A 25882-nucleotide genomic window follows, 5' to 3' on the forward strand; every position below is an offset into this window, starting at 1 on the left:
GTCACTCCTCTGGATGGATATGCTGAGGCTGATGGTGTTAAAATGCAAAGTACTTTGGGGACTAGGAAAGGAATGTTCCTCTGAACCAGGGACTTCATGAGGAGGGCAGGAGCAGACAGGTAACCCCGCGCCCGGGACATGGTGGGGGAAGGGAAAGAGTCGCCACCCTCTGCCCTTCTCCACCTCACTGCAGAGCTCTGCTGTATGGGCCCCAGAGGGACCAGGAGCTTTGACCTTGACCTTCTGAAGCACTCCGCAGGGGACAGCTACGGAGGATTCGTGGCAGCTATAGATTTCCCTGAAACTTGAGAGATCACTCCCCATTTACACATCAGTTTTCTTTCCGTTGTGCACAGACAGTTCCTTCTTGACATCTGGAGGGTAGTCTATGTTAGCCCGAGATTCACTTCTTTGGAAGGTTTTAGCCATCTTTCCATTTCCTGCCCTATTCAGTCTGGTGCCTGCAGCACCCTTAGATGAATTACACTTTAGGCTAAGAAGCAGAAAGCATATTCTTCTGACTTTCACCCAATTTCCCAGTTTCCTTCAACAACCTACGTGCTGTGATTCCGTGAGCCCTCTCTTTGGGCAGACTTTCCTCGGCAGAACCTTGGAAGTACATTGCACGAAAGGAAACACTTTGTACTCTTCAGCTCCCTTGCTGTGTTCTTGCTTGATAAGCCAGGCATGTGGTCTTCTCAGAGAGCCAACCTGGAACCAAAATTCAGGGTTGGTCTCCCCAGCACTGCAGGACACTGTTGGCAGACTGGCAAGGGGTGAGTGGAGCCACAAGCTCAGACCCACTTATGCCACATCAGCCTGTGTCCTCAGAACCCTCCCCATGCCTCACATGGGCCTCCATCTAGTGCATCTGGGCCTAAAGGAAGGCCCACTGCAGACTTGAAGGAGACCAGGGGTCCCAGTGAATCATCGTGCAATTTGGGAGGGGGGCTGAGCCTTGTTGGTGCTGCTATAGCGTCTACATGGCTTCATGGCATTCTGGACTTCAGCAGGTCATGTCAGGCCCTTTCCCGGGAGCCCTTCTGCACTCCAGGCCCAGAGCAGGCCACAGAAGGGATGACGGCTGTGGGGCCGGGATGACATTCACTGTGTCAGTGGTTAATTTTAGAAGAGCTTAGTGCTTTCGTGAAGTTTTCTTTTGAAATAAAAATGTTTCCTCAATAGATTATCTTCCTTTAAAGAGCTAAGGAGAGCCTCAGAGAACTTTTTAGCAATAGGAATATCTCCTTTGTTTTGCCTTATTACAACCCACCGTTCACTTTTTCAGTTAGTGAAGGCACATGATCTTATGCCATTCTTTGACGAAATTCATTTGAAGTTGAGAATGTCCCAGATTTAAAGGCACATAAGAGGCCTCCGTGGGAAGGCATTTAGAGAATCCCTCTCTTCAGATATCATGGTCTGAAGCAATTTAGGCTGACGTTCTTTCATTTTCTTGGATGTTCTATAAAGCCTTTGTAGATCTCTAGTTTCTTCCCTTCTAATCCATCACACCACAGCCCTGTGCTTTGGAGGTCTGAGCACAGATGGCACTGTTAGTACAACCATTCTGGAGGAAAAATAGGCATGAGGTCATACAAAGAGTCAGTATGAGACAACATGTCTCCCCCCTCTGAATGCCCATGGCTTTCAGCTTCTGATGTCTACACCTGGCACTGAGTCTTCTCCGGTTGTGTCATCAGGTTGTCTTATTTCTCTAAGTATCTGTAAGCCTGTAAGTAATTTGTGGGCCTGGATATACTCCTGTACCAACGTGATGACATCCACAGCTCCTAGCACAATGGTGGTACTCAGGTTAGTTGAATCAGATTCTTGTCTCTGCCTGTATAGTTCAGTGTGGTAGCAATTAGCCACATGTGGGCCTTTAAATTTATCTCAATTAAAATTTAATAAAATCAGAGTTTCAGTTCTTCAGTCATACTAGCACATTCCAAATGCTCCATGGCCACATGTGGCCAGTGGCTGCTGTATTGGATAGTCACACAGGGACTGTTGTATCATCGCAGAAGGTTATACTGGACAGTGCTGGTCAGCACTTGCTGACTTGTCTGTGATCACTGCCAGACTGTGGGCTTCCTACAGGCAGGGCTGCTTGTGCCCCTCACTGTTGTGTACTTGGTGCCCTGAAAGTGCTGGTGCAAGATAGGGCCCACCCAGCTCTTATTGGAAGAATGAATAGCAACTCTGCCTTACCATTGTGCTCAGTCTTCTAGATCAGAATCACAAAATGATTCCATTTTGAACTGGAAAACCCCTTGAACCCCTGGTTCAAGTCCCTCACTTCCCAGCTAGGAGGACAGGCCTGGGGAGTTAGGAGCTTTGCCTCAGCTCCCTAGAAGAATCTGGGCAGGTCTTTAACATCAACCATGGCCTCTGTCTTTTTGGACCATCGCTCTGTCCACTTTGTCAGACTTTCTTTAGTATTTCCTTTGAAATGCTAACAAGGAAGCCCACTTAAAATGATTATTTAGAAGAAAGTGTCCTTAAGCTGACCCAGTTAACCTAGCTGTAAGCAATCTAGAACAGCTGTATCCAGTGTGCAAATATTGGTAGCATTTCCATTAGTTTTGGGAACAGGATAAAGGTTCCCATGTTCTAACTAATATTTTGCATTGTTTTTGAAGTCCATCAAACTTCATAAGGCAAGGAATGAGATGTAAATCTTGAAAGGGAAGAGGCAAAGTGGTCATTATCTGCATTTTGTAAGAGAATCATCTGGCAAACTGTTGGAGCCAGTGAGTGTTCATCAGGGTGCAAATCACAAGACATACAGTGATCCATGGTTTTCTTATACACAATTAGTAATCAGTTACAGAAGAATAAAAAGCAGACCTCGTTCACAACTTCAGCCAAAGGTGGGAAATACCCAGGAATGATCCTGATAAAAAAAAAAAAAAAAAGGAAGACCTCGATGATGCAAACTACAAAACTTTGCCAAAGGGCATTCAAGAAAGCCTGAAAAAGTGAAAAGGTACCCTAATGTCCCAGGATGGCAAGACTCAAAACTTCAGTGATGCCAGTTCTCCCCAAATTAATCAATTTAATCAGTACAATCCTAAACTAAAAGGACTTGACAAACCAAAATCATATGGAAGAGTAAAGTCCTCCAAAAAGACTAAGGAAAGGAGGGAAGGAGAATTGGCTTATTCCTTCCACTCACTCTCCTCGCCTTGACAGAGGCAGAGTTTTTTCTTAACACCCTACAGCCTTTTCACCTGAATCAGTATTGTCCCCTCCGAAATAGTCATTCACCTTGGGAGGGTATATCCTTATTTCATCAATGTAGCCATCATTCTAAACTGCTTTGGAATTTCTACCTGGAAACAGCTTCAGACACCCCCCTCCCCCCTTCTATAGACTACTTTCCCAGGCAAAAATCAACATGGCTTTATGGATTTTTTTTTTTTTTAAGTAAAATTTGCAAACGTCATTTGACTTCCAAGTCTATGGAAGTAACAACACACATGTTTGCGTGCATTGGCTCTGGATGGGCTGATGGAATGCTCTGAGCAGTGGGGGCATCATAGGAAGAGGCTGAGAGCCTCCCGAGGAGGTGCCGCTTGTTTGTTCTTGTGCTTATGTTGGGGGCCATCCCCTCATGCCAATGATGAATGCCAATGAGGCAGTGGGGGGAAGGGCGCCAAAAGTAGCCTCTGTTCTGTGTGCTAGTGGGCTGTTATGTAGACCTAGATGCTCGTGTGCTGCTTTCACTTCACAGCCATTAACTGAGCCCTACCGTGTGCCCAGCCTGCTCTGAGAGCCGGTGGAGCAGAGGAGGGCAAGACCATCTCACTGTATCAGGACCACCTTCGTCATGTGGGAGCAGGACCACAGCTGCAGGGGCTGGTGAGCCCATAGGAGCTATTTGGGCCAGGAGACAGCTTTTCACTGAGATGACCCAGCTGTAACCCCAGGGCCTGCATCCCTCAGGCCTTCACCAAACCCAGGCTGTGGGATGCACAGGAAGCTGAGCAGGAGTGGACCTGCTGCTGGGAGACAAAGAGAAACAGGGAGCTATGCCACAGGCTACCACCATCACCCTTTTCCTGTGAAGGCAACACATGGTGTAGACTGGTGGTTGTCTGTGATTATCCTCACAGCTGTCCTGGATGGGGTGACCGCCTGCCAAGAGCAGTTGGGCTGCTAAGGCTTCCATGAAGCCTCTGTTCAGGGGTCCCATTCTCTCAGTCCCTGGGCCATATCTGCCAGAACAGGCCTGTTCTGTTCAGTTAGCTCGTTGCAGAAGAGAAATGGAATTTAAAGGCATATGATAGGGTAAAAACTGTTCAACTTGCCATGAGCCTCCCTTCCCTTTTGTGTGACCTCTCCCCGCTTCCCTCATTAACTCCCAGCTCTCTGAGGGCACCTGAGTTTTCAGCTTGGGCACAGCCAGCATTCCTTCACTCAGACATGTGCTTAGAAGCAGCAAGACTCTCATCTCTTCCAGATCCCACTACTTGCCAGGCGCTTTGGTGTCTGTTTGACCATGAGGAATGCTCATCCCCATTCCTTCAGAATGTAAACTTTCTGGAAGCAGGGGCCTTGCCTGTGCCGGCATCTGGGACAGCATCTTGTCATAGAGAGCATTTGACACGTATTTGTTGAATGAATGAATGACATTAAATACCATGAGCCCTATTTAGTCATAGATAAGGAAGCAGAGGCTCAGAGGTGTAACGCTGTTCCCTCAAGAGGCAGAGCTGGAATTTTCATTCGGGTTAGTCTGACTCCAAGCCAGGCCTTTTCAAATACAGTGCTCTACTTCTACATGAAAAGGGGGATTTCATACCATCCTCCTGAGGGTGCACGGCCACAGGCATGCATGCACGCATGCATGCACCCATGCTCATTGACCAGAGTAGGGGATGGAATTGCCCATGCTTTGTTTTCTTTTTCTATCTCTCATCCCAGTTAGTTGAATTTTTGTTAAATTAAAAGTTTAAGGCCCATTTGAAGTGGATCTCGTGTGTGTGTGTGTGTGTGTGTGTGTGTATGTGTATGCATATATTTATACACAAACACATGCAATCCCAGGCAAGACTACTTTGAGGGAAGGCCAGACCTGACTCATACTTGACATCAAAATCCCATCTATATAAACCTGAAAACGTGAGTGTTTTTGTGATTTCAGTACTTTGGCTAGCTAAGAGAGATATATACTATATACTGTAATGTGCCTTATCCATCTTCACCTACTATGATGTTATCCATTATAGCAAAATGCACTGAACACCAACACTATATTGGTTGTTATTTACCCAGTAGTGATTCAGAATTCCATGGTGTTTTAAGATTATTTGTATTATGATGGTCCTGTATGTGGTGGAGGTGGAGGCCCTAGATCTACTCTGGTAGTTGCAGTGTTCCTGAATCCCTACAAGCTGGTGAGCTCAGTTTCCTGTATAAAAATAAAAGGAAAAAATTCTCTGAGGTGAGAGAATGTTGATGCTATGTTCCCTATAAATGGGGTTATTGATGATCCTGACAATTAACCCTGTTATTCAACCTGTATAAATGAGTGTCGCCTGGTACCCCTGGTGACTTTTGACCCTTGTAGATAAAGTTTCTGTGTAGCTACAGTTTGGGGGCACAGTCTGGTTCTTGGCAAAGAGGTAGTGGCAGTAGAGAATTTCCCTTCTAGTGTAATGCTGAGGTGTTAATTATTATTTAATTAATTAACAATAATGAATACAAACCTGCCTGTCATCTCCTAGAAACTGCCATGGGCCATTCCTGTTATTATAGAGTCAGTAAACATTTATTGAAAAGGGACTAGCAGGCAGTATGCCCCCAGGGCGACTGAAGCAGGACTCCGACCAGCCCTGACCCCTCCACTGGAGAGGGTCCCCTCATGGGAGCCATTTCCTGGGTTTTTCATTCCACCCCAAGCACTCGTTTTACAAACACAGCCAAGAGTACTTTGAGGGGAGGCAGACCTGGCTCGCAAACCTGACATCAAAACACCAAAGTGTCCAAAAGACAGACAGACAGGCTCTGAGCCAGGTAAAACTGAAGCATCCAAAATGGCACAGGTACCAGGCCCAGAACACCTAGTATCCCCGATGCCTTCCAGGGTTTGGAGTGAACCTAGTACAGGGGGAGCATTGCCTTTCAGAATCCCCACATGGTATATATTGGATTTCCTGAAGCAATTTCAGAGCAATGTGTTCTTTTGTTTTAAGATAAAATCTACTCAAGGCCATTAAGTTATTATTGTGTCTGATAAATCTGGACCACATGTGACATGAGGCCCGTCTGTGTCCTTAATCTCAGTCACTTACTGTGTGTGCTTAATGCTACATGTTTTTGTTAAATATAATGTTACCACAGACATAAACCTAAAATAACATGAATTTTTTCAGTCAAGTGATCTTTAACTTAAACTAAAAATAGCCTAAACCGTAGTTTATGTAGACCTCAAATATCAGGACTCCCACCCCAATGCGAGTTCAGCAAACTGTAAATTTATGAGGCACTTGGTTAGCATTTGAACATTTTAAACCAGATCAAGCACAATCTGTATTAGAGACAAGCTCCAGAAAGCCCAAGAGTTGCACTCCTGGCTGATCCTGCTGACTGGAACATTCCTTAGGGAAGTCCTTCTCTGGGGGCTGGCAGAATGAACCGTTAACACAACACCCTGCAGGCATAGGGGTGTCGAGGGCGCAGTCAGCGTTTCTCAGCACTTTTGTAAACATAGTTTTGTCTCTGGAGAGACCAGGTTCTCTGGCCAGCAGGGTCTGGAATGTGGGCGAAAGAACCTCTTTGATTTTACAAGCAGCTTGATCACCGGAGAAAAGTTGGAAGCATGTCACAAGTGAAACATTCCTCCATGTGTGGCGAGGCCATTCTGCCAGGGCTTGGATCTCCTCTGATGTGGTTTCCCAAACAACAGGGAGCATCTGGTGGCTGCTCAGGACGGTGGGAGAGGGTTTAGGATAGTGTGTTAATTCTCCCTGGGATTGGATTCTCCAGGGTCTGCAGTGATGCAGTTTGACCTGCTCCACATGCTGTGCTTACACTATGTCCTTAGAGATGGAGGTTGGAGCCATTTTTCTCATGAGACGGTGTATTTCTGTAACCTCTACACGTACGGCAGAGTTCCCTGAAAGCCATCAACATTTTCAGATCTACCCATTTGAAAACACTATCACCACTTTTATTTATAGATACCAAGTCAAACCCTAAATCAAATTTAAGCTGACTTTTAATATCCTTTGCTACATGCAGTTGAAAAACCAGTCAGTTCCTATGTTTCCTGAAACAGAGATAGAGGTATAGATATAGATATAGATATAGGTATAGATGTAGCTATAGATACAGATACAGGTACAGATAAAGATATAGATATCAAGCAGGAAAAAATATAAAAACCTGAGTAATGACATTGAAAAATTATTCTTATTGGTCAGATGTATCTGATAATTTCTTGGTTCTCTACTTAACCCTAATTGGATGGATTCTTGACATCTCAGAAGGAGAGCAAGACTGCATCTACCCAGAGATGGTTTTCATTTTTCTGTTGAGCAAGCTGCTGCCACCCTAGATACCATGCATGAGGATCCTCCGATTTTTTGATGTTTACTGCTGCATTAAATAGTTAATCCATTTGATAAATATTTAGAGTGCTTGCTCTGTGCCAGTCACTCGTGGATAGGCTGGGATGGAAAGCTGCCTTGAGGGCACCTGGTGGGGTGGAAGAGCCTGTGGGAAATCCCAGGAGCGGGCATTTTTCAGGGAGAGGTTTGGCAGGAGAGGCCTGGACTGAGGGGGGAAGGTGGAGCCAACATGTAGGCGGCACTGCAGAAGCTTTCCTTTCTGACAAGATAGCAGGATAGTTGTTGGTCAGCTGACCCATTAACCAAAAAATTGGTTCAAATGGGGAAATGTAAAGAAATTATACCTATGTTCTTAAACATTTTGTCATTTTGTTTTAACTTAAGCCATGAAAACGTTCATTTTTTTCACCGGTTTTGTGGTGGGAGTGAAAGCCTTTTCTTTGAAGGAAGCCGATTGGGCTTCCATAACCTTCACAGAAACCACAACTATAATGTGATGACTTTAAATCCAGTTTCTTTCCTTTTCTTTTTTTCTTTTTTAGATTCAGCAGAATTTGAAAGACCCATGTGAAGCAGTCTAGGGGCAGATTTTTGTTATTTTTTCCTCATCTTTTACAGTTGTCTGCCCACACCCAACTTGGCAGCCTATTGTAGCTAGTAGCTAAATTAGTCTTTATGAAAACAACTTAACTTTTATTCTCATATTTCGTTGGTTAACACAACATGTAGCCACATGTATTGATTGAAGCAACAGAACTACTGACATAAATAGGTTTGAGTATAAATACTGTTGACCCTTGGTAAGCGTACCCTCAACTATGGGAACAGACACGTGTGGGTGACCAGACGGGGCCCTGCCTGCCTGGAGCAGGAGCTCGGATGCCAGACCGTGTTGTTCCAGGGACGGGGGTGGCATCAGCTAATCCAGCTCCACGTGGGGGTGGCCAAGGGAGCCTCTCTGTATAGGAGCATGGAGTGGCCTGAGAGTGTGCAGAGCAAGAACACAGAGGAATTGATGAAAGATGGTCAGAGACGTATGAGGAAAACTGGGAAAATATGGCTGCAGAGAAGCATTTAGAACCTCTTTTCATAATTACCTCTGTTTGTGTCTGTCTCCTCTCCCACGCTGACTTGAGGTCAGGGATGGCTTATTGTACACCATTGTTTCTTCTCCTTCTAGTCCATTCCCAGCACTCGAGAAACCTCTCATAAATATGTTTGAATGAATGGAAGTGTGTGTGTTTTCCACGGGGCTGTTGACAAAGAGTGAGCAATCCTTATGCACAGTGAGTCTCTCCCCTGGAAGTCATGGGTCAGCAGACTGTGGGCCACCTGATCACGTGTGTTCTGTGTCTCGGCTTTACCCCACTGACAGCATGTATGTGAACTGAGATCATTGTTCAGCTCACATTGCATGTCAGCCTCCCTCGTCTAAGCCAGCATCCTGGTGTCTTCCAGGTACAACTGGGTGGGAAGGTGACAGGTATGATCTTGGTGGACCCAGCTATAGTGATATGAAAGAAAAGCCATAATTGTTCATGAGTTTTCATAAGTCAAAGTCTTGGTTGGTTCCCACTACACGTTAGCATAGTGACTTCTCTGCAGGCAGTGAAACACTAGATCATTAATGCTAGGATATGTTAATGTGGAAAAGCAAGTCCAATCATCAGAACTATAATATTGCAGTTAATGTAATTGGTTCATTCATTTATTATTCATTTGTTTTGTGAATGCTGTCTGTTACATGGTCAATCAGTCTTCATTCACTGGGTAAGCAAGTCATCACCCTCTCTATTTCTCTATAAGCTTGTGACTCCTGGTCTGCTCTGTGAGAGTGGCAGAAAACCAGGTATCACCTGTGCCACCTTTTGTGTTTAAGACATGATTTAGGTTAGCATAGTGTGCTAGAACCTGGATGAGGAGATGAGAAGCCTGTAATGAGTGTCCTCTCCCCTCCTTTCCCTCGGGCAGCTTGGGAATGAACCACGATGACGACCACTCCTCCTGCGCTGGCAGGTCCCACATCATGTCGGGAGAGTGGGTGAAAGGCCGGAACCCCAGCGACCTCTCCTGGTCCTCCTGCAGTCGAGATGACCTTGAAAACTTCCTCAAGTAAGTCCTTGAATTGTTCTGTGCAATCAATGCAATAGAAAGTACTACAATACTTCCTAAAGACACGATAGTTGGAGTCTCAGTCAGTGTGAGCAGAAGTGAATCTCTTAGAATTCTCAGCTGGTCAAGCTTCCTCCCAAGTGTGCATCTGGTATGACACTGGGCACCCAGCTGGTGATCATAAAACTTATCGATGGAAATGTCAATGCAGTGACTGTATCTTGACAAGATTTCATTTCACTTCTCTGCATTATTTTGACTGTGGGTGGGCACCACCCTAGTGACACACTTTGGCTACTGTAGAACAGGGCATTTCCACAACACTCAGGCTGCTTCCCTGGACAGGAGTCCATCTGCTGGGAGGAGGGCTTGCTCACCTTCCTCACTTGTGGGACTGGGATGAGTTTATCTCATAGCCACTTTCTTTCCAGAATATGTCTGCATCACTCCATTCTCAGACTTCCGTGGAAGAATTGGCCATCTGATGTCAGAACTTTGTCAGACAGAGTCTGTGCTCATATACAATGTGGATCCCTTAGTGTCAGGGCCTCAGGGCTGAACTTACAGGTTTGACAGGCAGACCCTGATTGTTTCACCACTTAATTGCATCATCTCTACACCCCATGGTGACTGAAGGGGTCAGTGAGTCTCTCCTACACACAGAGCTGTCCAACAACACAGTGGAGTGCCCAGTGAACTCAGGGAGGAGGACCAAAGGCATCACTCTGGCTTCATCCTGGGTCTTCTTTCATGAGGTTTCCTGTGGTTGGGAAACTACGTGGTACACAGGGCTTAAAAATGGGCTCATTAGGGACTTCCCTGGTGGTCCAGTGGGTAAGACTGCACGTTCCCAATGCAGGGGGCCCAGGTTCAATCCAGGGTTGGGGAATTAGATGCCACATGCATGCTGCAACTAAAGATCCTGCATGCTGCAACTAAACATGCCACAGCGAAGATCCCACGTGCTGCAACTAAGACCTGGTGTGCCAATAAATAAATAAAAATAATAATTTTTAAAAATTGCCTCATTAGTTTTAATGTAGTCTATTTCCTACTGAGTACTTGTATCACCAAATCATAATGCAATGTTGGAAGCCACTTGACATTATTTCATTTTACCCAGAAGGGTCAGTGAAACAAAGGTATTTTCATCTGCTCACATATACAGTACTGGTCCCACTGACTTTGTTGAAGTGTCCCATGAGTTTGAGCCCAGGAGAGGTGAACCAGTATCAGCCTGTGTGTATTGCGTGCGTGCAACTCTTTTCTTCAAGAATCTTGGCAAGAGGCTGGGTTTTCTTTTTACTACCATCTGCCTTGCTTTAGGAATTAAAAAATAAAAGCATTCAAGTATTTAACTCCTAATGGAGCCACAGCCACACAACCCCCAGTTTAATTTTTCAGAGCTGTTCTCAACATCTCTGAACATTTCCATCCTGGTTGAAATCCCCAAGTCCTTTGCACAGTGTGCCACCAGCCAACTTTCATGGCCAGGTGGGGCATCTGGACCAGCCAGCAGCCATGGCCCCCCAAGAAAATCTACAGAATTGGAAATAAGCTTGCCTATTTATTTATTTATTTAAAAGAAAACAACCCTACTCCAATTGTTTCTTTATTCATAGTGACTTTTGCTAAAGCCACATTCTAAGAAAATATCATAGAACTCTATTTCAAAAGCATTTTCATCCAAGAAAGCACTCAGACTCCCTGACAAAAATACATTAGCCATGTGGGTGATAAGCCCAGGCCCTTTCCTAGTTGCCCAGTTCTCATGGCCTCCCGAGTAAAGATCTGCATTCAGCTATGTGGAAAAAGAGCAAAAAGTGCAGCCCATGTGTCTGGTGCCTGGTCATCTCTCCATAAATAATTTGGAGGTTCCTGTTTCTCAGTGACTGAAAAAGCAGGACAAAAACCTGGGTGGTACATTTGCAAACCAACTTGCCTCTTGGCTGTTTCAGGTCAAAAGTTAGCACTTGTTTGCTGGTCACAGACCCCAGGAGCCAGCACGCAGTGCGCCTGCCCCACAAGCTGCCAGGCATGCACTACAGCGCCAACGAGCAGTGCCAGATCCTCTTCGGCACCAACGCCACCTTCTGCAGAAACATGGAGGTAAGCAGCCTCAGGAGGGGAAGGCTGGCTCAGGAAGGAGCACCTGGCTTCTGTGGGAGGATACAGGCATTTACACTCGACACACACACACACACAAACATATGTGCATACGTGCATACACATACATGCACACGAATATACCTCATGAACAGCTTCACGGGGCACCCAGAGTGAGCCACACACATACATGTGCATGAACACATACACACACATGCACACATAGGCAGGGGGATGGTTCAGAGTTACTGCTGACACCAATAGCCTAATGTTTTATTTTGTTTTGTTTTTTAATCCAAAGGTATTTCTTTCTTAGTAGCCTGTCTTAACGTGGAAACAGTAAGACACTAGGAAAAAGTAAATTAGCCTATTCTTGGAGGTGATATCAAACCCGGCACAGATATAGAAGAGAGCTAAAAACTACTGGACGTTGGAGAGTGTCATATAGAGAACATTTAACAAATAAATAAATAAATTGATTATATGATAATAGTATTAATAACCCCATTAAAATGTTACCATTTACTGAACAATGCCCACATGCTTTGCCCTAAAGCTTCCAATGTGCCTGATATCAATTAACCCTTACCACAGACTCCCGAGGTTACTGCCAGGGTACAGATGATAACATCAAGCCTCAGGGGTGAACTGATCATTCAGAATGGCTTGGCCAGTAGATAAGTAGAGGATTTGACTCAAGTCTGTTCACCCCCAGAGGGTGCACTTTCTCACCGTACTGCAGACAGCTGGGCCACTTCTGTGGGTGGGGGTGATGTGCTCAGGCCCTGGGGCAGGCTGTCTCCATGCTGGAGCCCCAGTGGAGAGCCAGAGCAGCCTGTGGCTCAGCCAGCAGTTGGCAGCTGGCTCAGGGATGGATGCGGAGCCGGCACCATCATGGGGCAGGAGGACAGGAGCAGGAGAACCAGCCTGGGATGTGTGGGACTCAGGAGCCACCCAGTGGCAGTCGGCCTGGAGCTCAGGGCAGCATCTAGTCCCAGGGAGGCAGCCTGCAGGGCTGGATGGGTGCCCAGAGCAAGAACTCAGGACGGGAGCAACTCCAAGACAGATGGATAGACCCGGACTGTGCCTTCAAAATGAGACCCCGGGATCCCGGCCAGCACAGCAGGTCAGCCTGGACTCCAGGAGGCGGGATGCTGCCTCTTGAGCGTTTCCTGGCTATGCGTGAATTGGTTCAGGAAATCTTGGTGGAATCTGCAGGTGGGGCACTGCCTGCCATTGTGTGGAGTATGGAAAAGGGCCGTGCCTCACAACCAACCTAGCACCTCCTGCTAGCTGTTTCCTCAAAGGGCATTTATTCACAGGGTTGTCCTGAGTCTTCCTCTTCCGTTCCCCTGTGGAGGTGCCAGCAAGGGTCTCTTCCAGGCCCTGGTAACAGGAAGCTGTCTCCCACTTCACACCCAGCCACGGCTGGGTTGAAGGACACCTCCCTGGGGAGATGGGACCAGCCCCCGGATCCGATCATCCCCAGTGGTCTGCTACGATGTCTGGTGCTCACCATCAGCCTTGACCGTTGAGGCTTGACCATTGAGGCACTCATTCATGTACCATAGGCTGGCCAAGAGGCATCCTGTTTGTCTGTCCCAGCCTTCAGTCACTTAAAGTGCATGATGGCACAGAACTATCAGAGAGGGCAGGTTTCAGAGGGTCGTTTGATGGTACCATGCACAGGAGATCCATGTGCATGGTACCCCAGTAGAGGATGCCGAGCATTCGAGAAGGGTAGACGTGCCCCGGGCACCCAGAACGGAGAAGAGGGAAGCGCCCAGCTGAGTCAGCGGACACACAGTGGCCACTCTGCCCACTGTGGAGTCTTCCCTGGCCAACAGGATTAACTGGGGTGGGAGCTGGACAGAGGCTCCTCCCAAAGAGCCGCAGCCATTGCCTTCTAGGAGCCAGGCTGTTGCACATCAGTTGGGTGAGGAGAGATAGGAGGAGGGAGGTACCACTACTGGTGGCTCATGATCTTCTAGGCTAGACTCTTCCCATGCACTGTCACATGAAACCCTGACTGCAACCCTTGAGGGCAGGGGCTTTGAACTCCACTTAGCAGATGAGAAAACAGAGGCTGAGAGAGGCTTGGTAATGGACCAAGGTCATCAGCCAGAAAGGGATGGGCTGAAGACCAAGCCCAGGTGTGACTATTCCTGCAGGAGAAAAGGCAGGCTCCATTCATTCAAAGACAGATTCCAAAGGAGAGAAAGGTAACCTGGTATTTTATTTTCCTTCATTAGCAACTTTTTGTTTGAAGAGGACAGTGAGAGGTCAGCAAAGTATGTTTAGCTCAGCTGTGTTGCTCCTTTCTCCCTAGAAGCTCAAAATACAACTATATAAAGTGAGATCGTTTGTAAGTTAAAATGCAGCTGAACATTTATTCCTACAGCTCACCAAAAACCACGAAATATCCCTTCCTGCTTGCCTTTTCCTTGAGAATTCCACCAGTACCAAAACAAAGTTGACATTTTCCTCCCCAAATCCTAGCAGTGTTACCGACCAGGGTTCTTGGCCTCCTTAATCAATAGAAACTGATCAGAGGCCAGACAAGAAATTCAGGCGAGGCTTTATTGGGGCCCCTACTACAGCATGGGGGTAGTGAGAACAAGTAACAGGTTCCTTTGCTTGCTCGCTCCCTGAGGTTTCATTATATGGGGTGAGGGTAGGGATGGATCCAGGGGTCGGGCTGGAGGGGTGGCCTAGGTGATTTGACCACCCCTTTGGTGGTGTTGTGTGCAGGGAGCATGTGCAGTATCCTGCTTCTGCTCCCGACACCCTGTTTTTTGTTCCTGGCTCTTCAGAAGTGGCAGTTGATTTGCTTTGGTCTTTTTGTATCTTGCTGTACAGAATTTGCCCCAACTGCGCATGCACATGGTTTGTTTGTTTTTAATTAATTAATTAATTTGGCTGCGCCAGGTCTTAGTTGCTGCATGCGGGATCTTTTAGTTGCGGCATGCGAACTCTTAGTTGCGGCATGTGGGATCTAGTTCCCTGACCAGGGATTGAACCTGGGCCCCCCCCCCCCGCATTGGGAGCATGGAGTCTTAGCCACTGGACCACCCGGGAAGTCTGCACGCAGTTATTTTTAGTCCCTTATAGTTTCTTTGTATTTTGTTGCTTGAGGAGACATTTGTCCAGGTGCAAGCACTGCAGCAGAGGGTCCCAGGTCCCAGGTCCCAGCCTGTCTCAGCAGGAGTGACTCCTTAGAGGTGTGGAGGTGCTCAGCTGACTCAGCATCAGCCTTAGCTGGTGGTGATCATCCTGCTTGCAAGGCTGGTGGTGCTTCCTTCAGCACAAATATACCAGTTAGAAAGCGGTAACTTCTCATGCTGGGGAAAATGTCATACTAATGTCAACGAGACACTGGTGGATGAGAGGGGCAGTTGCCTGCTGGGACCCAGGACTTGGGGATGCTGCCCTAGCCCTGGGACACCTCGTTGGAATCTCACCCAGGCACCACCCTGTGGGATTCTAAAGCTCGCTTGATTGGTGTTTTGCTCATTTGTGCGCTTATAGGTCTGTTTCAGTTGATGTTCAGCATAACAGGAGGCACACATATGTTGTACTGTTCCTTTCTTCCTCCTGTCCTCATCCCCTTATTCACTCCCTTTCATCTATTCTGTTCCAGTTCTACTTCCCTTCCTCCTCTTCCTCGAACCCACCGGGCACGCTCCTGGTGGGGATGCACTCTGCTTCCTGCTGGCTGTTTCCTCCACTTGGACGGTCCTCTCTCAGTTGTCCACGTGACTGAGCCCCTCATCTTTTTTGAGTCTTTTGTTTGTCTGTTTGTTTGTTCATATGTAACCTCCTCAAGGAAGCCTACCACACTATTTAAAATTTCCATCAGATAACTCTCCCCTGCCACCTTTGTGGCACCCAGATCTCCTGATCCCCTAAGGGAAAACCCTGCTTTCATAAACTTATCATCTTTTAACCTGCTATATAATTTGCTTGTTTATATGACTATTGTGTTGATAATCTCTCTCTTCTAGATTTTAAATCCTTCAAGGGTAATAATCTTACTTTTCCTCAACAGTATTTTCCAACTGCCTCAGCCAGTGCCTGGCACATAGTAGATATTCAAGTATGTGTTGCTCTGAAATCCATTCATGACCCTAACAGTAAATTTAAGTTCTTATGTGACTTCACCCAACCACTGATGATACTGGACACGTTCACAGGCGAGGGAGGAACCCTTACAGGCCTCCCCGTAAAATGAATTGGCTCTCTAAGCCTGAGTCCACATTTCTCCATCTGGTTCACCAACATACATGTAAGACTCTGTCAAATATCTTGCAAGCGTTCATACAAACCTTTCCTGTGGCTTCCTCCCAAGACAGTACGAGTCTGATAGTGAGAGACTGCAGCCTGCTTCCTAATGGCCGTGTCTCTCTGTGTGCATTAATTAATATCCTCATTGTTAAAATCTGAGACTCCTGGTGAATTAATACACGTAAGGTGCTGAGAACTGGGTCTGTCACAAAGTAAGCACCCAATCATATGAGCTGATGAATGTGTTGCTGTTACCTTTCTGGATAACACTGGCTCCCCACTATGGGGGCACAGAACTAATCTATCTTTGTACATCTCCCGGATCAGCATTTTTCTATATTGAACTCCTCAGGGCCATGAAAAATTAAACATTATACAAAACTCCAGAGACCTTCAGCGCCAACCGAAATGTCGTGTAATCCAATTGATCTCTATAACCATCATTATTCTTTAATGCCCTTGAGGATTGAAATGGATATCATGTAATGAAATGATCATGGTCCCAATATTGCCTTTAAATTTCTTATCCTGACATCTGCCTTCAGCCAAGATGGAGTATCAGGGACCAGATTTATCTTCCCACCTGAAGCAACTAAGAAATCAGATGAAATATACGGAACAGCAATTTTCAAGACAGTGGCCATCAAGCAAGGAAGGACTGTGATCCTTGGGAGATGTGAAACAAATGAGGTGAACCCTCTGATTGTCCTGGCTTACTGCCTGGGCCGTCTCCAGGCTGTGGCATAGAGAGGGAGGGCTGTGAAGAAGCAGCAGACTTCTTGAGTTGAAGAAACAGAGCCAGGAGTACTGGGGGGCTGAGGCAGCTATGTTCACAGAGTAGAGTACCATAGACAAAAGAGCTTTACAAAGAGAGAACCTGAGAACTCTGCACAGGATCTGCACAAATCTTCAGTTTAGTACTGAGAAACACGTGTGTGAGAAAACTACCCAAGGCCAGGAAAAGAACCATCTGAAAATCTTAGAGGGAACAATCTCTGAGGCTCACATGGGCATCAGGTATGTACACAGAAGGGTGTTGTATCAGTAGAGTGGCAAAACTAGCCCCACACTAAATGCTGATCTGGTCCCACCCAATAAATCTTAAAAGCAAAATCTGAAAGGATCTAACTGTTTCCAAGTAATTTAGACAAGTCCTAGAACAAAGCTCAGAAACATTTATAGAAATAGAAAAACAGCACTCAGCAAAATAAAATTCACAATGTCTAGCATCAAATAAAAAATTACCAGGCCTTCAAAGGAACAGGAAAATACATCCATAATGAGGAGAAAAATCAATCAAAACTGACCTAGAAATGACACAGGTGATAGAATTAGTAGACCACGGCATTAAAACAATAATTATAACCATATTCCAGGTTCAGGAAGGTAGCAAAAAGAAAGATTGAACATGTTAAGTAGAGATATGGAAGATATGGAAAAGATCCTACTGGTATTTCTAGAAATGAAAACTACAATATTTAAGATGAAAGATACCCTGCTTGAGATTTCTGGCAAATGAGAGATTGCAGAAGATGACTGCTGAAGATAAAGCAATTGAAGCTATCCAAAGTGAAATACAACGAGAAAAAAGACTGAAAACAAGAGAACTGTGGGACTTCAGGTGGCCTAAGACATGTGATTGATGCCCTGAAGGAGGTGAGAGAGGACTAAAATAATATTTAAAGAAGTAATGGCTGACAGTTTTTTCAAATTTGATGAAAATCACAAGCCCACAGATCCAAGATGCTCAATGAACCCCAAGAAACATGAAGAAATCCAGACCAAAGCGCATCATAATCAAATTGCTTAAAAGTGGTGATGAAGAGAAAATCTTAAAAGAGCCAGAGGAAAAAAGACAAGTTATGTAGAGATAAGCCAAGGTAGGAACGACAACATATTTCTCATTAGAAACAATGCAAGTGAAGAAAGACCATGGAGCAGCATCTTTAAAGCACTGAAAGAATAAAAGCCTGCCACCTTAGAATTCTATACCTTTTTAATAGGAAAAAAAAATTACTACCAACTAGATGCCATGAAAAAGAAGGACAACACTCATAGCCAGGAGTTTTAGGGGAATGAATATCGTGAAGACATTACAACTCCAAAAATCTGGAGGAATTTCTTAAAAACCACACACATGCATGCCAGTTGGGAACGCTGCTGTCTGTGTTCCCAAGCCCTGGCTCCCCCAAGGCTGTGTCCATGAGGAGGACTTCCCTGGCAACCCCCTCAGCTTGCATTCCTGCACCGGGCCTTCGGGGGTAGCTTGGAAAAGCACAGAAACATTAATGAGGCAAGTGGGTTGTGTGTGCGTGCATGTGTGTGAATCTTCTGTCTTAAAACATTTCTAGAACTATAAGCCTATTACAGAAAAGAAAATAATAATGGGGTGTAACACAGTGTGGACACTGCCAAGGGAATGAAACCACAAAACACATTGTTGCTTCAGGAGTTGAACATTTTCTTTTTCTTTTTCTGGAATACAGACCATAAAAAGAAGAAGAAAAGAAACTGGATAGATTGTATTTTGAGAAAAATACTAACCACCATGACTACTGGTGGGCAGTTTTCATTTTGCTGCTGCCTCTTATGAGGAACAAAATCTTATCCTTGGCGGAAGGTAAAGGATACGGTCTCAGGGGATCACGTTTCTCATGGGCGCATCTTTGTTATTGTGTAAGAGCAGGGGTTCTGAGCTAGGGTCTGCAGATAGATTTCAGAGGATTTGTGAATAGGGATAGGGAAAAGATCACATCCTTATTTTTCTCCAACCTGTAACCAAAATGAGTATTTCCTTCCATTATGAGTGTAGGCAACAAGCCACAGCAGTCTCAGCAGTACCTGTGACTGTCACGTGATTAGGAATCACAGATCCTTTTCATACTGCATGAAAGTTGTAGCAGCTATTTGGAATTATCATTTACACTCATGACTAGTTCAAAATTACAGTCGTTATTAGACCTAGGGCCAGATCTTATATAATGTGTTGACAAGGAAACACATGTGTTACTATATTAAAAATTTGTATTTTGCATTATATTTGAACTTAATTGTTTTTTTGCTAAACTTATGTATTTTATAATTATTCACTGACCAATATTATTCTGAGAAGGGTTCACAGGCTCCACCATATACTTCAAAGTAGAAGGCCAGGTGCTGGTTGCTAGGCAATGGCCAGTCAGCATTTGCTCCCCAAGGGAAGGGCTGCCTTTCTGTGACTATTCCTCTTCTTTAGGTGGAATTTCCAATACTGAACTTCCTTCTGATTGAGCTTCTGTGTGTGTTCTTCTTTTGGCATTCACAATTCGTAACCATTTTAAGACCAGACAAAATTAAGAGCCACTTCCTTATCCAAGGGTATAGGGTAAATAACTTTGGAAAAACATTACAGTTGCTTTGGGAGCAGCCTAGCTTCAAATATTTCTGCTCTCTCAAACATTTGCATACCAGAGAATGAAGAAAAATTAAGATACAGTCCATTTTCATTTCTAGGGCTCTGGAGATCCCCACACCATCATCATCGCATCTTTCATGTCTGTCTGCAGAATGCGGGTATTGTAAGGCACAAAGCTGTGTGTGGAAATATGAACTACCAAAGGAAAAAAAAATTGGCATCAATAGCTGGCATTTGTTGCAGAAGTTATTGGCAAATATAGCTGTCTCCTCTTTTAGCCAATGGTAATGTGATGGTTTTAATTCAATAAAGCATTTCAAGAAAGTCCAAACATTAAAAGTTATAAACATTGGATGGTAAATATTTATTAGAAAGGGTAAATGAACTTTATGCAATTAGCCCAATCCATCTTTTTTTATGATTACAAGTTCCTCCTGTCTACGTCAGCAAAGTCACTTGCAAAGTAAAGTCATTATTTAACAAGACTTAAAGCTATTTAAGCTCAGATATTCTGCCAGGTGAAACAGAGGGTGAGAAGGCCGGAAGTAGTTATTATCAGCTTAGAGGAAGAGTGTGCCATTGCTACTGGAGACAGAAGCAAGAAGTGGGGAGTTAGGGCAACGTTCTGCCAAGGATCATGGCATCACAAAGCCCTCAACCCTTTTCAATATGAAAGAGAAATTTATCTGTCCCCCCTCCTCACCTGGTTCCTGGAGATTCTTAGTTGAAAGGTGCTATGTAATGACCACTCATCCCTCCATCCTTCCTGCATCTCAGCAAAACATGCCACCATCACTGTTCCAAAGCCCATGCCTGACTGCCCCACAGGGAAAGGAGGGTGCTGGGAAGTGATGCATAACAGCCTCATTGGTTGACTTGAGCAGGGGTGTGCCAATGTGTCATGGCGTGCACAGTGGACTGAGATGTGCATATTATGCTGTTTTTTAAAAAAAATATTGAGCACAGAAGCTATAAGCCAGTTGTTGCAGGAAGGCAACAGTGTCTAGAATGGTAATCAGCATTAGAGGGTCTTATGCATTCTTTTCTACCTAATGTTCGCTCCTTTGCTCTTTTCCATTTATTTCTCCTGGCCTTCAGCACACCATGGAGGTGCTGTCCATATCACACAGTGGTTAAAAAGATGGGTTCTCCAGTCATGCTGCCCAGGGTCATGTCCTGCCTCCATCTCTTGAGCATGTTACGTAGTCTCTCTATGCCTCCGTTTTCTAATCTGCAAAATGGGAAAAATAATTCTACTTACAGAGCATAGAGTTGTTATGAGAGTTAAGTAACAAATGAACTAGAGCACTTAGCACACAGTAGGTGCTCAGTAAACGTTAGCTATATCATTTTTTCCATCAACTCATTTCCTGGAGTCAGTGGTAGAGGAGATGCTGTTTAGCTGACAGTCTCGTTGCCAGGTCCTTTTCTGCATCTGTCCCTGTCTATCCTCACCACTCCTCCTGCCACTCTGGGAGCCTGTAACCTCCAGGAATTGCTCTCCAGGGTCCAGTATCTCTCTCTTGGTGTGCTTCCAGTCCCAAGGCTGGGAAGCCTCTTCTGTCCTTTCCCAAGTCCCAGGGAGACTCTCATGGTCATCTTGATGGATGGAGATCCCTGTGGTGTCCAGGAAGCTCAGGGTGTTGGAATTCCACCTTGGAACCAACAGTATTCTTTTCTCTAATGTTGGTCATTTCTAAACCTGGTGGGTCATTAGAATCTCCTCCAGAGAATGGCAGCAGTGTGTGTGCCTCACTCCGGACCTTCTGTATTAGAATCTCTGGAGGACGGGCTTCAGCTATTTCTTTTTATTCAGCTTCCCCGGAGATTCTCAGGCTCAGCCTGGTTTGGGAACTTCTGATCTAAATAATACCTGCCCCTTTAATGCCAGTGTACCTGGCCGGGGGCGGTGGGGTGGGGTGGCTGGTGGAACAGGAGCCTTGCCCTGCTCCTCTCAGAGAGACAGGGCCTGGCTGGACACCAGGTCGAAAGCCGCCTTGCCTGCCTCAGTCTCGGCTTCCTGCCCAGCATCTGCCACCTCTCTCAGAACTGTTGAACTTCGGCAGTAGATGGCCCCAATTTTCCGGAAGTGTTTGAACCTTTGCAGTGGACTGCCTCCTCACAAAGCTCTCCAGACTTTGCAAGTTGTGTGTTATCCTTCACTTCTTGCCCACCCTCCTTGCCAGCTGAGTGCCCAGTGCCCCAGCCCTACCCTCACCCAGCAGCACCCACCCCAAGTGTCCCCAGCCAGGTGACAGACTCTGCAACCTTCAGGAACATGGAAGGAGTGACCGGCCTTCCAGAAGTGGGGCTGGCACGCTGGCCTGGGGTAAGGCTTCAAACCACAGTAGTTATGTGTGGAAATTTTGGATGAATAATTTTTCATCCAGCTCTTAGCATTTTATCTCCCTTTTGGCTTATGTTATCAACAACAGATTTCTGAGGACTTTTACATAACCGTTCCCTTCAGTATTGTCTTGAATAAGAGCTGCTCTCCAAACAGTGCATGAAGAGTGTCAAAATAACCTTGAGAGTACTTAGGAGGGAGACCACCAGGTGAAGAAAACGACAAAGCCTTGAAGGCATGAGCAGTCATGTCTTTGTCCTGGGAAATTCAGACCTTCTCCGCATTTCCATGGTACTCCAAGGAAGGAAGCTCAGCCCAGCCTTATTTGTCATGCAGCACCTTGAGGACTTCTGCGGCAAAATGTTCTCCGCATGACTTTCAACAAACCTTAAATGTGGCTAGTGAGGTAACAGATGCTAGAACCAGGGAGCCATTTTCTTTTCCTTGCTCTTTGGACTGGACCCACAGCTTTCCATTTCATTTAAGCCAAAGATTAAGCTACCCAACAATGCTTGCTGATAAAACACCTTAGGCAGAGGGCACAGAGCAGTCCATTCCACCGCAAATAAGAGACAGGGATGAGCTCTGAGGGCCGGCTGACAGGATGGAAGATCGAAGGTGGGGGGCGGGGGAGTGGGGAGAGGAAATTGGGGACCCATAGGCAGTATAACCAATGGGTAAGAGTGTGTTCTGGGGTCAGGACAGGTTCCAGCCCTGCGGCTTGGGCAGGTCACTTAATTCTATTTCCTCGTCTGGAAAACGTGAGTAGTGATAGTTTCTGTCTCATGAAGTTGTGTGAGTAGTAGTAAGGAATTCTGTAAAGCTTTTAGCCTGATGCCTGGGCTGGGTAAATGCTTAGAATGTGTCAGCTTTTCTCTGTCTCTGCTGACGCCTTGCACTGCTTGACATATGAATTTATTTGTTCGTTCATTCATTGGTTGATTCACTCAGCATGTCTTCTTTGGGTCTGTACCATGTGCTGCCAGATGTGTGCTAATGAGATGAGGAGGCAATAAGACACAGCTGCTGCCCCCTGGGAGTTCAGGATCGAGGGGTGAGGGTGTGGGAGGTGAGACACATGGGACTGTCAGCCACAGGACCAGTTAGGTTGGAGCACTCTTAGAACCCATCAGGGTTCTTCCTGGTGGGAATGGAGAAAAGGAGGAAAGACTTCACAAGGGTGGGGAAGAATATGGCAGGTGATTTCCTGGCTCTCTGTTAAGATAATTTAGCCCTGGTCCCTTCCCTGGCCTGAGTTCTCTTGAGGGCAGGCAGCAGGTCATGCTCACTCTCCATGCTCTGTCTCCAGTAGGGGTGAACAACCTGCAGGGAGGTGGACCTGGAGCAGGGCCAGCGAGGTCACCGAGTGTCTGTGGGCTATGGGTAGTCAGGTGCAGACAGGGAAAAGTGAAGGGCAGGAGCTAAACAAAGGTGGAGCTGTGTCGTAGGGGTTTTAGTCCTGAAGGGAGTGATGTATGGTTTAAGTCAAGATCTGTGTTTTCAGAAGATTTTGCAAGTGTGTTGAGCATGAAAAAGATTATAGTCAAGAAGACCTTTGAGGAACTATTGCAGCTGTGCAGCTGAGAGAGGAAGAGGATAAAACAAGGCAGTGGCATTGAGGGTGAAAAGAAAGAATTCACTCTGGAAAAGCCACATTTGCCATTTTTAATTTGTCTAATCAATTCTTTGTAAATATGCACTGTGAGCACTAAATAATTACAACAAAGACCATCTCCACCACAGATGGTTGGTTGGTTATCTGTGTGACTTTTCAGAATTATTTTCTGAATAATCAATATATGCCCAAGGTATAAAATCCAAAATTAACCATTTATATGTTTCCTTTTTCATGCTAATATTAGCATGCTACCATACTGATGTGCATCTTGCTTTTTTTTTCTTAACAGTACATTTTAGAGTTGTTTAATACAAATGAAAATTGAGTTGCCCCATGTTTCTTTTTTTATTTTTTTACCACAGATCGTGTTATTTTTAAAACTTTTTATTGTGAGGTAATTTTAGACTTAAAGAAGAGTTACAAAAATAGTACAGAAAGTATACACTTTTTACCCAGCTTCCTTCTCTGTTCACATCTTACATTATCAAAGTCAGGAAATTATTGTGGTATGATCTTAACTAACATACATTTCAGATTTCACCAGTTTCCTCACTATTCTCCATTTTCTGTACCAGGGTCCCATTTTGCATTTAGTTGTCAGGTCTCCTTTGTCTCCTCCAATCTGTGGCAGTTCCCCAGTCTTTCTGGGTCTCTCATGACCTTGACACTTGAAGAGTACCAGTTTGGGTTTGTCTGATGTTTTCTTGGTGCTTGGATTGGGGTTATGCATTATCAAGGAGACCACAGAGATGCCATGGTCTTATTACTGGTGCTGTTACTCTCAGTCACCTGGTTAAGGTGGTGTCTTGCAGTCTTCTCCACTGTAACTTACTGGTTTTCCTTGTGTTATTACTTTTGAGTTCATCTGCATCCGAGTATCCTGATCCCAGCGCTATTGACATCTGAGGCTGGATCATTCTTTGTTGTGGGGTTATTTTGTGCCCAGTAGGATGTTTAGTCTCTACCGGCTATTAGTCAGGAGCATCCCCCTATTTGGGACAACCGAAAAAAGTCTTCAGATGTTGCCAAATTCCTCTGGGGCGGGGTGGAGGGTGTGTGTGCAAAATTGCCCCCAATTGAAAGCCATTAATGTATAAGGTAAATACCTAGAAGTGGGTTAAAGGTCATTTTTGCACATATATATATTTTTGTAATTTTATTCACCTGTAACACAATGTGAAATACACAGAAAAGTGCTCAAATCATAAATGTACAGTCACATTCATTGCCCACAAACTGAACACACCAGCATAACCAGCATGAAGAAGTACAGTGTTTCAACAATTCCAGCAGCCCCCCAAAGCCCCCTTCTGTTCACTAACCCCCAGCGATAATTACTATCTTAATTTCTGATCCCACAGATTAGTCTGCCTGTCTTTTAACTTTATGTGAAATCAGGTTCATGCCTCCATTGTTGATAGATGTTGCCAGATTGACCTCCCGCAAAAGCTTATCTGTTTACCATCCCACAAACACCACTTGGAGGTGCCCGATTCCCACACCTTCTCCCAGTCTATCTGAGCTGTGCCAATCTGAACAGTCAAGAAATGAGCCTGTTGCAAGTTGAATGGCATTTCTCTTGTAATAAGTTTGAACATTTCTTCATATATTAAAAATATATAAAAAATAAAGTTGTGTTATCTTTTCTGTGAACTGTCTTCTTAAATCTTTTTTATATTGTATTATTGATTTTTTTTTAGTAATTTGTTAGAAGTTTTAATTACTAAGGAAATTGGCTCTTTAGCTGAAATATGAGTTGCAAATGTTCTTTTTTTCCAGTTTATTTGTTTTTTATTTTGTTTATCATATTTTATGTCAGGCAGAAGTGTGCATGTGTGTGTGTGCGTGTAAAGTGAAATATATGTCTCTTCTTAAGGCTTCTGGTTTTGTGCCATGTTTAGAAAGGTCTTTCCCTCTCCTAAACTGTAAATAAATTGAATTCTTATGGTTTCTTCTAGTACTTTTATGGTTTAATTTTTATGTTTAAATCCTTAATCCAGCAGTCATTTATTTTAGGGTAGGGTGTGAGGTAGGGGTCCAACCTCACTTTCCTTCCAGATGGCTACTCAGGTGGCTCCATACCATTTGTTGAATAATTTAATTCTCCCCATAAGTTTGAAATGCCATCTTTATAATATACATTTCTGTATGTCTCATTTTAAAATATATATATATATATTTTTTTTTTTGGTGATACACGGGCCTCTCACTGTTGTGGCCTCTCCCGTTGCAGAGCACAGGCTCCGGACGCTCAGGCTCAGCGGCCATGGCTCACGGGCCCAGCTGCTCTGCGGCATGTGGGATCTTCCCAGACCGGGGCACGAACCCGTGTCCCCTGCATCGGCAGGCGGACGCTCAACCACTGCGCCACCAGGGAAGCCCTAAAATATATTTTTATATTTTTTAATATTTCTGGATTTTCCAGTCTGTTCCACTAGTGT

General features: G+C 45.1%; 1 protein-coding gene across 7 annotated transcripts in view; it reads left to right on the forward strand.

Moving 5' to 3' along the window:
• ADAMTS17 (ADAM metallopeptidase with thrombospondin type 1 motif 17) overlaps positions 1 to 25882 on the forward strand; it is a 349273-nt gene that overhangs the window by 181893 nt on the left and 141498 nt on the right. For all 7 annotated transcript variants that reach the window (XR_009541664.1, XM_060155566.1, XM_060155578.1 and 4 more), the window contains 2 exons: positions 9552 to 9692; positions 11651 to 11801. Coding sequence is in view for 6 of the 7 variants with exons in the window: in XM_060155566.1 (XP_060011549.1) it covers positions 9552 to 9692; positions 11651 to 11801 (292 nt within the window). In the remaining variant the exon portion in view is untranslated. The remainder of the gene's footprint in view (positions 1 to 9551; positions 9693 to 11650; positions 11802 to 25882) is intronic.

The sequence above is a fragment of the Lagenorhynchus albirostris genome, chromosome 1 (genome assembly GCF_949774975.1).
Source record: "Lagenorhynchus albirostris chromosome 1, mLagAlb1.1, whole genome shotgun sequence".
Classification (NCBI taxonomy): domain Eukaryota; kingdom Metazoa; phylum Chordata; class Mammalia; order Artiodactyla; family Delphinidae; genus Lagenorhynchus; species Lagenorhynchus albirostris.